At 35.7% G+C, this 14,657-nt stretch overlaps 1 protein-coding gene across 5 annotated transcripts in view; it reads left to right on the top strand.

The window, feature by feature from the left end:
* Positions 1–14,657, top strand: part of SMC6 (structural maintenance of chromosomes 6) — a 36,696-nt gene that overhangs the window by 960 nt on the left and 21,079 nt on the right. For 3 of the 5 annotated variants that reach the window (XM_087773572.1, XM_087773571.1, XM_087773573.1), the window contains exons 2-14: positions 1,964–2,120; positions 4,715–4,863; positions 6,083–6,200; positions 7,012–7,117; positions 8,297–8,433; positions 8,993–9,054; positions 9,954–10,034; positions 11,575–11,676; positions 11,871–11,990; positions 12,095–12,193; positions 13,325–13,471; positions 13,867–13,955; positions 14,455–14,619. In XM_087773572.1, coding sequence (XP_087629698.1) covers positions 4,720–4,863; positions 6,083–6,200; positions 7,012–7,117; positions 8,297–8,433; positions 8,993–9,054; positions 9,954–10,034; positions 11,575–11,676; positions 11,871–11,990; positions 12,095–12,193; positions 13,325–13,471; positions 13,867–13,955; positions 14,455–14,619 — 1,370 coding nt within the window. In that variant the 5' untranslated portion in view covers positions 1,964–2,120; positions 4,715–4,719. Of the gene's footprint in view, positions 1–1,963; positions 2,121–3,134; positions 3,221–4,714; positions 4,864–6,082; positions 6,201–7,011; positions 7,118–8,296; positions 8,434–8,992; positions 9,055–9,953; positions 10,035–11,574; positions 11,677–11,870; positions 11,991–12,094; positions 12,194–13,324; positions 13,472–13,866; positions 13,956–14,454; positions 14,620–14,657 lie in introns of those variants that run through there. The other 2 variants (XM_087773574.1, XM_009464200.2) reach the window with 2 other exon arrangements.

The following is a 14,657-nucleotide window of genomic DNA, read 5'->3' as shown; positions in this document are numbered from 1 at the left end:
TGGCGGGGAGTATTTTCAGAGGGGAGTCGCGAATGTCAGAGCCATGGAGTCTAACATGGGACATCTGGCTCAGCCCCTAAAAATATACAGGACTCCACTGCTGCGTATGAAGTTAGGCATCTGACTTCGATTCTCTGAAATACGTGCCTTCTGAGTACAACAGAAAGTGTATGTTCCCTTCCTTCATTATAATAAACTGCTAGAGTTAATTTGTGATTTATCACTATCGTTGTGTCTGCTTAAACAAATATAGTGTGAAGTACGTCAGCAGAAGACCACAACTTTTCTTCCTCTTCTCCCGCCCTATGCTTCTTCCCATATCTTGCATTTATCCCTCCGTAGGTCTGCTCTGATGTCTTTTCTACACCTCTGTTTTGCAAATTGGACAAAAGGCATTCCCGGCTGTAACTGGCGTGGGTGTAGAGAGGTTAAAGTGCATGTTCTGAGTGCCGTACAGGGGCACCGGGCCAACTGAAGGCTGCTAGAAAGCCAGCAGAGTGGTTTTGGTGGCAGTAGGTTGGGCTGTGTCTGTGCTGGATGAGGGCGACTGTGACTAGCCAGGTTGGGAGAGGGGAAAACCATTGTAGAACTGCACTGCAATGGAAACTGTGGAAAGAGATGCCATCGGTTAAGTTGGAACGTGGGTGGGCATCAGTGCATGCTGCTTCCAGTGGATGCAGCCTCTGTTTTCCTATACTTCGATGTTAGCAGGGTAAATACTTCTCTACTGTAACATGTAATAGTCCTAATAGTTTTATGCAGCATGTTTGGGGATTGTGTTTTTCTTTCGTGCTCTCATTACATGCATAACAGTTACTTGTAATAATTTGTAGTGATCATGTGGTGTTTTTATAATTGCATCTGTCTTGCCCTTATTTGTTCCCAATTTATAGCTCCAGTTTTTATTCCTAACTGTATGTTCTTACATTCCACAATAGTAAAGTTAATTTTCTCTATTAAATCAGTACTTTTGTCTTTCCGAATAACACCTGGGTTCTTGTTTGATTATTGATGTTACTGACTCTGTCATTACAAGTTGCCATTAACATAGTCCTACTTCATATTGCAATATAAACATAAATTTAGAGTTCACTTTTTAAAGGTGATGCCTGGTCCACAAAAAAAACTTCTGTTAACATTTGTCAGTAGTGTCCGTTGTTGGCATCCCATTGGTCTATTACGTATCTTACAATACTTGCATTAATGTATATTTTTGCCAGTTTAATTTTTTCCAATATAGTATTGCACATTTTAATCACCTTCAGATAGGTCAGATCAGCTGCTTTTCCTTTGCCTTGGATAGTTATTCCCAAACTGTTGTTAAAGGCATGGTTAAGTGGTGCTGAGACTGAAATTAATTATTTTTTCAATTAAAAACTTAATGAAGAAAATTAGGGGTATCTTGGTGCAAGAGTTTTGGGAGCAATTAACGTTAAAAGAGGAACTTTTCCTGTCCAAAAGGTCAAGATGATCTAAAGATAAAATTCAAATGTATGTGTTGTTTTCTGTGGGTTTTTTATTTTTCTAATGCTGATTATTTCTTCCCTTAGCTTTTAAAGCGTTGTTACTTGTGAAGTCTTATTAGTGGTTTCCTTGTTGCTGCAGTCAGTTTCTCTTTCCTTCTGGCTTTTTTGTACTCAATGTAGGTATTAGATCCACTGGTACTTGTCATAATAATTCCAGAGGCTACTTCAATAAAGTTTTCTTGCAGTTCCAGTTAAGTTTTGTGTGCAGTACTAGCTCTTCAAGAGTTCTCGGGTGCAGACTATTCTGTCCTTTGCCTTCATCATGCTTAGATTACATGAGTGTGTTTTCTTCTAGGTTATTTTGTTTTGTTTTCCACTCTCATGCTCTCTTTTTCTTAAATGTCCAGATGTTATAGCGATGGAACCCTTAGTCCTGATCTTTAGTTCGGACATTAATAGTCGCAACATTTAAATCTTGTGTTTTCCCTGATTTCTAGAGAGAGATTTCAATGGAACGGCAAACTGAATGAACGCTTGTCTTTATATTTGGGTGATGGATAAATTCCAAGAGCATACAAGTGACTCCTTCCTGCTGTGAGTAATTTAAGCATAAAGACATGTTCATGTAGGAAACCGAAAGTAGCATAGCAAAAGGTATGTAACTGAATCATCAAGTGTATTTGCTGCTTGGTTTCTATGTGTATCGTATTAAACTATATAATGTAAAATGGAAATGACATATTCCCTGTAAATACTTAATGGACATAATAATAAGCCAGTATTTGATTTGAAATCCCTGCCATACAAAATTATTGCAAGAATGTCAGATGGCAAGTTTATTGCATGTCTGCATTTGCTTTGAATTTTGTTCATTGCGCTTAATGGAAAGAGATGAGTGTTATTTTTTCTTTATAATTTAGATGCTGTGTCAGAGAAAATTTACGAGGGAGTTATTAGACACTGTATTTTATAAAATAGTCAAAAAATATCTAGAATAGAAATTAAATACTCTTTGTAATGATATAACAAATTTTAATTTCTGTGGTGTTTTGTATAATAAATTCTATTGTCTGTGATGGCGTGGTAGTATGAGCTATGAGTGGGAGCTTGGTAGTATCTGACCTTCTGTCATTTGAAAACAGGCTATAGTTTTGACCAGAACATTAAGCTGACACAAGTAAAAGAAGCTGCTCAAAGAAGCACTTTCTTTCTCCACAATGACCCAGATGTGCGTGGTGAGATGGTTGGGGAACTTACTTAAAAAGGAAAGAAGTTTTTTCCTCCATTAATTTTCAGTAGAATCGGTGCTTTGAGACATTTTATTATTCTGCTGTGTAAAGAGCTGCTTGAACTCGGAGGATGAGACAGAAACAGAAGAGGCAGAGGGAGGAAAGACTGCTCCTCTCCGTTGCAGTGCTAGTTCTTAAGACTAAAGATGTAATTTAAGAGTCTTTATTTCATTGAGTTCTCTTGTAGATTCTTCAAGTTATTAATCTTAAAACATTTAAAGAGAGAATGTGGAGCAAGATCCACAGAGAAGCTCTGGGAGGGCCCAAGGGCTTTAACGAGGGGCCCCTATAGGGCCCTGAGGCTGTGCATTGCACAGCTGGAACTGCTGTGTTGATCCACCCAGCTTTCCCACGGACCATGTCATCTCCGCTGCAGGACACAGGAGATCATGTTAGGAACTGTTAGGCTGACCTGCCTGCCTTCTCTCCTGGATCGTCCTGACTGTCTTGTGGGACAAGGAAGTGGTCAGTCATTATTGTTAAATGTATCTGTGATTAGAAGTGTTCTGGTATCCAATCCCCCAGTGTGTTTAGTCTCCACACAGTCAATTTGGTCTCAGACCATGACACGTGATATCAGCTTTGGACATGCAATGTCTCTAATGCTGGTCATTCTTTCCCTTCCTGCACACACACACCCACACCCACCTACACATCATTTTTTTAAAAATTTATTATTTTTAAATTTATTTTTATAAGTAAACTGCCTTCTCCTGAGGCCATGTGTCATGCAGTGATCTTTCTATAGCAGTGGATATTAATTACATTTAGTGCCTCTGAATTTTGCTCGAACTGGTGAGATGCGTTTAAGTTGGTTGCTGTCTTCTCTAGAAGGAGCTCTAGATTAAATTCTAGTAAACAAAGTTGTCTGGGTAGGAGAACATACTCCATTTCAGAAACTTTCTTGACCTCAGAAAACTATGCAGCTGATGTCAGTTTTGGCCTGTTTTGGACACTTACCAGTAGGTGACAACTACTGGCAAATAAAAATATTGTGCATTGCCTTTGTATAAACAGGACTTTGCTTCTACTTTGGGCAAAAGTATATGAACTTCCATGTTTTGTGTAGTGCTTTGGGACTCTTAAGTATGAAGAATGTAATATGTACTTTTTGGGGAATAAAAACCATGCCCGAAGGGTACAGTTACAGAAAATGTAAGATTTTTGACTAATCTTGATGCCTGTTGTTTCAGTTTTATGTGACTTTAGTAGACCTTGTTACTTTTGCAAGATTCGTTTCCGACCAGTCATTAGTGCAGGAAGCCTGTGCGTTATTTATTCATTTGTAGAGGAAATATATACTTATGTTCTCAATATTAGAGAATTGTTACCCTTCATTAATGAAATAACAGCATTTTGTTTACAGTGATCATATTATACTGCCTCACAAAAGCAGGGTGGCTGTGTGCAAGAAATAGCACAAGAACAGTGCTATGAATCTAAAGTTTCCTTTATTCTACTGTAATGTGTTCTGCATATTAATTTTCTAGACATTTGTCAATGATGTATAATTAATACATTTTCTTTTTGGCTGCGTAGCTCACTTAATCAAACCCGCATTGATGCTGCTGATCATACTATGATAGTTATGTACTTTTTACAACTTAATCTTCAACTCCATTATTAACCAAAAACAATTCTAGCAAATATCCTGAAGTCTAATGTACCAAGGAAAACAGAATCAAGGTTGATTTTGTTGTTAATCAACAAATAAATTCAGCTTGATAAGAATAATGAAGTTGTGTTTCTTTTGTTCTAATACAACTTCTTCATAGTAAGCTTAGGCTTGAATTCACTCAGATTTCAGTTCTGAAAAAGTATTTGTTTGTTGCAATGTTTGCTATGATCTTAATATTTCTTTTATGAAAGTAAATAGATTGATGTCTGTGCTGTCATCTGTAGGTGTATTTTCATCTGGAAGACTGAAACCTACAATCTTTCATTACTTTTGTTTTTCAGTACTCATGGGTAAGAGAAAGGAAGAAAGTATTTTGAAGCCTGGATCCCACAAAAGACAGAGACAAGAATACACAGATGAACATAGCGATGAGTCTAATGAAGAAGAAAATTCACAGTCATCAGCTGATAGTAATTTCTCTTTACTGTCGGTAAGTTGTTGAAAAAGTTGGGGGAGGAAGATGTAAGAAAAAGTTGATATAAAAAAGTTCTGTGCTTTTGGTTGACATTGAAATAAATGTCTTGCATGTAGGCTTCAGTGGAACCAATAAAAAGAAACTAGAGGTAATGTCTGTGATGAGGATTTGTGCATGAGTTCATTCTTACCTTATGTCGTTTGGGTCATATAGTTACAACAGTTGATCATAAAATAATAGTATTCTGGTTTTACAGAACGAATACTACTGAAGTTGTCAAATAACCAAGTAAAGGAAATGGATTTTGTTTGACAGAAGTATGGTATATTTGGTTTATGATTGTAGTAAAAGCAGAGAAAATATTTAGAAAACAAATTATTTACTAGAAGAGGCACCAAATACTTGTTTGTTTTGCACAGCTGACACTTTTCAAATGACTAAAAAAATCTAGTGTTTGAAATATATATTTTGATGGAAATGAAACTTGAAAACAGGAATACCATTTTGTTCTGCTTTTCTGTAATAGTTGAATTCTAATTTGATGGAGTATTTTTAAAAAATAATTTCTGAGATTGCAAATACTGTCTTGTGTATTATAAGACACCGCGGTTGATTTTTGGTATGTAAAAGCATTATTCCTCACTTCATTTTCTTGAACAGCAGCTGTTCTGTGCCATTGGTTTCTTTATTTTGACTTTGCTTTCTTAGAAAACATTGATTTTATTGCCAGTGCTTCAGAAAAGCAAAGTTTCTTGTCAAACAATACTTCAGCAGTTGAACAGTGGGCTGTGCCATTTCTAGTTTCGTTTCCTCCTTCCTGATCTAATTTAATTTCCCTCTTTCTAAGCTGTGCTAAGAATTCTCACAAATAGTATTATTCAAGTAACAAAAAAGTCTTTCTATGATGCTCTTTGTTACTGCTCTGACAACTGTATAGAATCAATGATCTTATAATTAATATAATATAAAAGATTAAGTTAGTTATGGGGAGAACTGAAAGTTACTGTGGGTGAGTGATCAGCTTTGGTAACTCTTTTCCTTTTATTTTATTATGTAACCGCTCTGTAGCAAGCAACTTTCATGGTGTCAGGAAACCCTTCTGCTTTCCTTGTAGTTTATAACCATTGATGTTTTATATCTTACTGTTGTTTAAATTCTCATTATATTTAAAATAGATAAACTGTATCTCGTTGAAACGCATACATAACACCAGTTTCAATTGTTAATTCTTTAGACTGCAGGGGAAGTTGGCATAATTGAAAGTATCCAGCTGAAGAACTTCATGTGCCATTCGATGTTGGGGCCTTTTCAGTTTGGATCAAATCTCAATTTTGTTGTTGGAAACAATGGAAGTATGTATTAATTGCATCATTTCTTTGTCAAAGAACACTTCTGTTAGTAATTTAGAAGATGTAGTTTTTCTTTGAAATGGAATTGCTAGCCATTTTTTAGGAATGGAGACAGATTCACTTTTGGACTTGAGAACCACACAGGTCTATCCCAGTAGTTTAAGGCTGGTGAAATAGTTAGGTCTTAAATTTGGAGATTTGCAAAAGATAATGTGAATATAAATCTTTTTCATAGCTAAATCATACATAAATGTATATTGAAACTAAATGCACTTGTATGTTCATTATTAAATGCACAGTAATTGTCCAAGTATAAACTATTATAGTAGAAGGAAATTATACTTATTTATGCAAGTTCACTTCTTTTGGAGAGAGAATTTCAAAAATTAAGCATAAATTTTGAAAGAGAGTTTAAAACCTTTCAGATAGTTATATAAATGGTAATGTGTGTTTGATTTCTTTTGTTGTATACCTGTTTTCTGTATGCTTGTGAGGAAGGGGAGATTCTTTCCTCCTGAGATAAGACATCTTGTTGAATGCAAATTGCTAAATAGAAGTAACAGAAGTTTGGCTCAGCATGGTGGGTTTTTTTTGGTTTTTTGTCCTTTTTTTTTTTTTTTTAAGGAGAACCTTGGAAGTAGTAGATGTTTTTCTAGAGTTATTGCTATTTTGTATGTTTGTTCAATAAAGACAGAATTTGGACTTTAAGTGCATGAATACATAAGCAGTCAAACAAAAATCTGTAATATGGGTGAATTGGATAAAGAGTTACAAGAACTTATTTTTAAAAAAATGTTCAATGCTTCTATTACAGGTGGAAAAAGTTCTGTATTAACTGCTCTTATTGTTGGACTTGGTGGAAAAGCCACTGCAACTAATAGAGGTTCCTCGTTAAAAATGTTTGTACGAGATGGAGAGACGTAAGTAAAACTTTTTTAGTTTTAAGGTTGAGTATCTTGTTTAGTGATTGTGATTCAGATTAGCTGATCAGTTTTCTGTTCACCTTCGTTTTCTCTGTTCTCTTATTGAATTGACCAAATTTGAATAAAAAGCATAACACTGAAGAGACCATATTTAAACAAAAAACCCCAAAACTACAAAGAAAAAACCCCAAAACTACAAACAAAAAACACATTAGAAATTTTACCAGTAATTTACCAGTAGTATACCATTATCTCTGAACTAGCTAACATATTCATATGTCCTGCATATTGCCCAGTTCTTGTGTATTACTTCCACATACTTCCTCCTGTACTTGAATATCCTACAGAAGAATTGAGTTCATTTAGAAAAAATTCATAGGAAACTAGTTATCATTGTTCTGCGAGCAGTGAGGTTAATTCTTTTTCTGTCTTTCTGAATAAATAAATATACAATATAAAGACCTTGACATACACGTCAATTATTAAACATGCAGGGAGTGGATTCATGTCTGCTGCAAGAGTGGGGATAACATGTTTAGGGGAACCAATACAAACATAGGAGAGGAGGTGTAAAAGTTTACATTTACGTAAAACTGTAACTCAGAGCCCCAGGCTTTTCCTTTCAGAGGTGCTTGGAGTAAAATTGTTGGCAGTACCTGCCTTATGGATAATAACTTTATGTTTCAGCACTCACTTGAGAAACAGAACATCTGAATTCAGAACTGAAACCACATCTCATCTTTTCTAGAAGAACGCCTTAAGCATTCTGCTACAAATTACTTTGGTTAGGGATGGCTGTAGAAGCTAAGCAAACTGTTTTCTGCAGAAGAACAACCAAAAAGCAACTTGATTCTGCAACCTAAAGATGGGGGCACTCACATGGGAAAGGAAGGTGGGGGAAATCTGCTCTCACAACTATTTGCTTTTGGCTCATGATTTATCTGAAGCGTAAAAGGTGCAAACAGGTTGGTGTATGGCAGCCTTTCTGACCATGTGTCTCTGATGCTGTTTTGGCTCAAACAACATAAATATATCTTCTTCTGATTGGACTGACTTCCAGTTGCGACATGTACACATAACAGCTTTTTGTGGAATATTAGAATGTTCTGATTTTTTGTAATTTTTCTTTTAGATGAACTAATTTCTATTGTCTTTTTTATTATCTTTATTTTTCAGTTCTGCAGATATTTCTATAACGTTGCGAAACCAAGGTAGAGATGCGTTTAAACCAGAAGTGTATGGTGGCTCTATTATTGTGAATCAACACATTAATCTGGATGGAAGCAGAAGTTATAGACTGAAAAGCAAATCTGGTTGGTGGTAGTTTGTTTCGTTCTCAGTCTTAGAAGCCCTTTAGATGTTTTCATTGCTTTAAATGCCTTGATGTTAGTAAAGGATGATGTTTCTTGTTTCATTCATCATTCAAGGATGATGTCCATTTTTTTAGGCGTTTACTTTAGACTAAGAATGTTTTAGAATGTCAAAAGCAGTTGTGTTAGGTTCTGCATGGCGTGAGGTCATATAGTATTTGTCTTAAGGAAAATCTGCTTGTGTGATGAGGCTGAACATAGGTTTTAGTCTTTTTGAGTTTTTGTTGAATTTGCTGATTTACCTAAATTCTGTCACAGAGGGTTTATAAGGCAAGGAGGGACTTGAACTAGAAGTCTTTCTGTACAAATGCACGTATATCGGAAAGATTAAAAAACCCAACGAAACAGTGTTTCTCATTTAGGACTAAATCTGTGTTACAAAAATACTAATCTCTTTTTTTACGTTTACTAAGAACCACTACATTGAACAAAAGGCTAGGGCGTTGTATGTCTCTTTACTTTGGACCTCTTGGTCTTTTTCCTTTCTTTTTTTTACCACTAGGGACCTTAGTTTCTTCAAAGAAAGAGGAACTCGTAGGAATACTGGATCACTTTAATATACAGGTAATTGTTATAGCGTTTAAATTCTGTGCAATTTAAGACATCAGCATATGATGTTAGAATTCTTCAATTAAAAAGCAATGTTGCATTTTGTTACATGAGAGAGGTTCACCTCTTCCCAAATGAAATGGCAAAAGAAAACTGAAATTTATACCTCATACAGTGCAGAATAAGATTCTGTCCCAGACAAATAAGAGTATTTGCTATGATCTGTGAGCCATGAGTCATATATCCTGTTAATGAAAGTCTTAGCATATGTAGGTTTCTTTCATACCTGGAGCTTTTTTTTCTTTCTGCTCATTATTTCAGTTTTTGCTGTTGCAGAAATTTGAGTGTGTTTTTGCTGCTTAAGTGATTGAGGAAAGATCAGGTAGTGCACATGAAGTTTAAAATATTCAACATATTCAGCCTTTCAAATAATATAAACTTTTGTTAGTATGTATTGATTTTATTTTGTGGAAACTTCCATAAGAATATATGAGGCAATTCATTGCATTTAATGCAATACTCTGAATAATGAGAAATTAAACAGCATTGGACAAAATTTCTAATGCTGATCTTTTTAAATAAATGGAAAAAACAGGCACTGTCTTTCTAGAAGTCAGTTCTCCTCCTGGAAACAGTTCCTTAGTTGTCCTTGTTGTTGTTCGAATTTGTACTTGATGGAGTTGGATTTTTTAAAATTTTTTGTTTCTTTGTTGTTGGGGGGGGTGTTTGTTTTTTTTTTAAAAAAAAAAAAGGGTGTGAGAGGAGTAGAAATCTCAATTTCTGGATCTGCTCTCACAGCTTATTACTGAATTGCTGGGCATGGAACAGGGAGATGGTTTGCTCACTTTCATGGATATGCAGTTACATAAGAACTTTTTAACTTAAAATAAAAAGGAAGTAATTTATTTTTACAGGTAGATAATCCTGTGTCTGTTTTAACCCAAGAGATGAGTAAGCACTTTTTACAGTCTAAAAATGAAGGTGACAAGTACAAGGTAAGAAAAATCATTTAACATTTTGAGTAAATATTAAAATATTGCTTTCAAATTTTTAGAGGTGGCGTTTGGAGGAAAAAAAATTCAGAATTCTTAATTTTAATGACCTGTTGTGGGTTAACTCAGGTAAGCAGCTAAGCACCACACAGCCATTCACTCACTTTCCTTCCCTGCTGCCCCCTGCTTGGGATGGGGTAAGACGAAAGGAAGAGCAAAAGCAAGAAAACTTGTGGGTTGACATAAAAATTTAAAAAATGAAGGAAAAGCTGGAAGAAGAGAGAAAGAAAGCAAAACAAAACGAGAGATGCAAAGGCAATCACTCACCACCTCCCATGGGTAGACTGATGCCCAGCCAGTTCCCAAGCAAAAGATGGTAACTCCCCTAAACCCTCTCCTCTCCCTTTTTAGTGCTGAGCGTAACTGTGCTGGTTTTGGCTGGGATAGAGTTAATTTTCTTCACAATAGCTAGTATGGGGCTATGTTTTGGATTTATGCTGAAAACAGTGTTGATAACACAGGGATGTTTTTGTTATTGCTGAGCAGTGCTTACACAGCGTCAAGGCCTTTTCTGCTTCTCACCCCACCCCACCAGCGAGTAGGCTGGGGGTGCACAAGGAGTTGGGAGGTGACACAGCTGGGACAGCTGACCCCAACTGACCAAAGGGATATCCCGCGCCATAGGATGTCATGCTCGGCAATAAAAGTTGGGGAAAGGTGGAGGAAGTGGGGGGACTTTTGGAGTGACGGCGTTTGTCTTCCCAAGTAACCATTATGCATGATGGAGCCCTGCTTGCCTGGAGATGGCTGAACACCTGCCTGCTGATGGGAAGTAGTGAATGAATTCCTTGCTTTGCTTTGCTTGTGTGTGTGGCTTTTGCTTTACTTATTAAACTGTCTTTATCTCAACCCACAAGTTTTCTCACTTTTACCCTTCCGATTCTCTCCCCCATCCCACCAGGGGTGAGTGAGCGAGTGGCTGTGTGGTGCTTAGTTGCTGGCTGGAGTTAAACCATGACAATGACATTTTATGGGATGGAATATCTCTTTGGTTAGTTGAGGTCATCTGCCTGGTTATATCCCATCCCAACCTCTGGCACACACTGCCATTCTATTCACTGGGAGGGCTGAGTGAGAAACAGAGGAGGCCACGACATTATACAAACACTGTTCAGTGACAGCTTAAACATTAGTGCGTTATCTGTGTAGTTTTTGTCATGCATCTAAAACACAGCACCGTAATAGTTGCTATGAAGAAACTTAACTCCATCCCAGCCAGACCCAGTACACTATCTGATTGTAGCAGTCATCCACTTGCAAAAACAATGTTTTTGAAGTTTCTTTTCTCTAAAGACATTGATAAATTTAAAAGAATTTTAGGACACTGCTGAGTTGGTTCATTATTCAGAAATATCCCACCAGTTATTTTACTCTGGGTATCATTCAGCAGGACTGGGATGAGTGGTCTGTCTATGGTAATTATTTGAAGTTCACTTAGATAAACTGCTGAATCTGACATCTGCATCTTTTTATTCCTTTTTAGTTTTTTATGAAGGCAACGCAGCTGGAACAAATGAAAGAGGATTATTCATCTATTATGAAAACTAAAGAAAATACATGTATTCAGATAGAACAAGGAGTAGAGGTATATAAAAGTTAAAGTAATTATTAGTACAGATCTAAGCACTGAAATAACTATAGCAGTTAAACTACATAGTTTTGATTTGATTAGGTCTCAGTGACATTAAATTTAAAAAAATAAATCTTTCCAAGTTTTCATATTATATCACAGCTTTTTGCACTCATGATTGAACCTCTCTTTTTTTTTTTTTTTTTAAGCGTCTTCAAGAACTTAAGCTGCTTTATTGTGAAAAAAAGGAACGTTACAAAAGCATTGGGTTTGTGAATGACATGCGAAATCATCTTGAAGATTTGAAACATAAAATGGCGTGGGCAGTGGTAAATGTCTTGTTAAAATATGTTTCCTCATATGAAATGTACTTAAAATTCTGCCCAAACTGCTGTGGGCATTCTGATACATGCTAATATATGCTTCTGTTTAGGTGGGTGAAATGGAAAGAGAAATACAGCCAATCAAAGAAGGCATCAGAGCTGAAGAAGGAAATACAGAGAAGTTTGTTAAGAAGATAGAAGAATGCCAGGTACCTATATGGCTTAAACCGTATGTCACTCTGGTTTTGGCTCCTTGACTCAAGAACAAAAACAATATTTAAACTATGATTGTCTTTTAGCTTGTAAGCTATTGAAAGTGCCCATCTTAGCTTTTCACAAGCAGCTAAGAACATTCCCATTGATACACCTTTTTAGCCATCTAAAACTTCATGGTAACATTTGCATTCCACATTTCATTGGATAATGATATCAGGACATTTTGTTTTCTGTTGTTTAGTATGGGTATGTGTGTGTGGTTTTCATGTGGATATTTTTGTTTCAGGTAAGGGTTATATTATTTTGACTGGGAATTTGAGATGACTAGCATTGCATATACCAGTGAACAGAAATTTAAACTGTTTTATTGTTGAGAGTACTTGGTGCCTATTTCTGTAACGTTGGACCATTTTCCAGAGATCTGTCATGTAGGTTTCCCTGGGTATCATTGCCTGTAGAAAAGATCAGTGTCTGATTTCAGGAGACATCTGGAAATTAAACAGACTCTTTGGATGGTACTTAAGACTTCTGTAGGTAGCAAGAAAGAAGAATTTTGCCAAACATTCAGATCCACATGCAAAATGTATCTTTTTCAGATAAACACTAGGCATCATTATTTTGAACTTTTCAGTCTATTAAAACTCCAGACTTTCTGAATTGACACTCATTTTTCATTGATTTTTTTTTTTAATGTTTAAAAAAAAAAAAAGTAGTATGTATTTATTTTACATTTGAGGCATTTTTACTTTATGGCTGAACATGTCTGTGTAGTGTTGAAGGAACATTGTCCAAATACTGGTTTCACTTCTTTCCATGTCATGGTACTTGGCCTTATTGTAGTAAGAGTCCCGTGTTTGAGTAAACCATGAGTTAGAAAAGAAGGTTGCTGTTTACTTCACAGATTTGGTAGTCCGTTGGTTTCCTGAATATTTTCCTTTATTAATTTTTAATTTAGCATATCCATAGTGGCAATGGCTTGCTTTTTTTTTTTTTAACAAAAAAAAAAAAGAGCCAATGAGACATGTCAGATTCTTTTGAGAGATATTTCTTTTGTAGCATTAAGAGGTTTTGAAGAAAATTTTGCTTCATTACTACTTAGGTATCATTCTCTTTTTACACCAAAGGTGAAAGTGAATGAAGCAGAAGAAAAGTACAAAGCAATACAAAACAAGTTAATAACAATAAGTGAAGAAGCACAAGCCCTGCATCCTCAGTGTATTTCTTTGAAGGCTGATGTGCAGGCAAGAAGAAAAGCAGTCAATGAAGCTGAGGTAGGCAAAAAGAACTTCCAAAGTTTGTATCAATTTAAAGCTTTAATCTTGTCCGTGCTCTATACCCGTATGTACTTCTCCATCTGTGTCTAGGCTCCTTGAATCCATGGTGCAGTTCAAAATAGGTGCAATTTCCTGCCTGACATGCAAGTAGTTCCTCTTTGGGGGCCATAGAGTTTATATCTTTACACAGGTGTTAAGCAGTGCTGACCTTAGGTCAAAATAAATATGATTCAAATTAACTGTGTTATTCCTTCTACTTCATATTCTTGAAATTCAAGTTACGTTTGTCTGTTTTGTTGCAGTTCAGTCTTTATTGACTCAAAACTGTAGTTCTTCTTGAAATTATTTCTTGCTTCTATTTATTAAAGTACTATATCCTATTTGCTTCCTAGGTACTTTATAATCGTTTCAAAACTGAGTTAAAACGTCTGGGAAAAGATGATGAACAGCTACGTAAACGAATTGAAGAACTGAAAAGCAGGTAAATACAGATATAGTGATTACAGTGTATGTTTATTAGAGTATGGGTATGCAGGGACTGAGCTCTTCTGATTAATGAGAAAATCTGCAGTAATGGAAAATATTTATTTAATTTAAGCAGGGTCTAGTTAAATATTTAAATATTTCCAATCCTGCTTCTTTGCCTACCAAGATTTTGACTACAAGTTGATGAGGAAATTGGGCAGAAAAAAAAGTTTTCTGTTTTGTTGGTGATAATATACACTTTCTAGCTTCCATGGTGTTGCAGAACAAATATACCTCAAACTAAATGTAATAGGAATGTTACTGGGGAGAGAGTTATGTGTGATTAGAAGTAAAACAAAATAAAAACTGGTATTTATGCTTTGTAGATCTTGTAAATGCACAGAATCTTAAATATAACTTTCTGATGCATAAATGATACTGGTAATAAACCAAAGTTTGTGTCACTTACAAATCATCAGTGTTGTTTTAAAATATTGATGTATGATCTTTTCTAGTGCTAATCAGGTTTCAGAGCCTGAAAAATTAGAAAGACAAAGGAAAATCACATGCTTAAGGGAACAGTTAAAGGCGCTCCATGATGAAGAAATAATGATTAGTCAACAGGTGGATCAGTTTCAGCAGGCTATATATAAGTGTAAGGAAGAACATGCTAGACTTAGGTAAGTTATGCTTTTGAATGTAACTGTTTTCTTCTGTT

The sequence above is a fragment of the Nipponia nippon genome, unplaced genomic scaffold, assembly GCF_047370975.1.
Source record: "Nipponia nippon isolate SJK-2023a ecotype South Korea unplaced genomic scaffold, ASM4737097v1 scaffold_4, whole genome shotgun sequence".
Taxonomy (NCBI): Eukaryota; Metazoa; Chordata; class Aves; order Pelecaniformes; family Threskiornithidae; genus Nipponia; species Nipponia nippon.
This window is presented reverse-complemented; position numbering and strand designations above follow the sequence as displayed.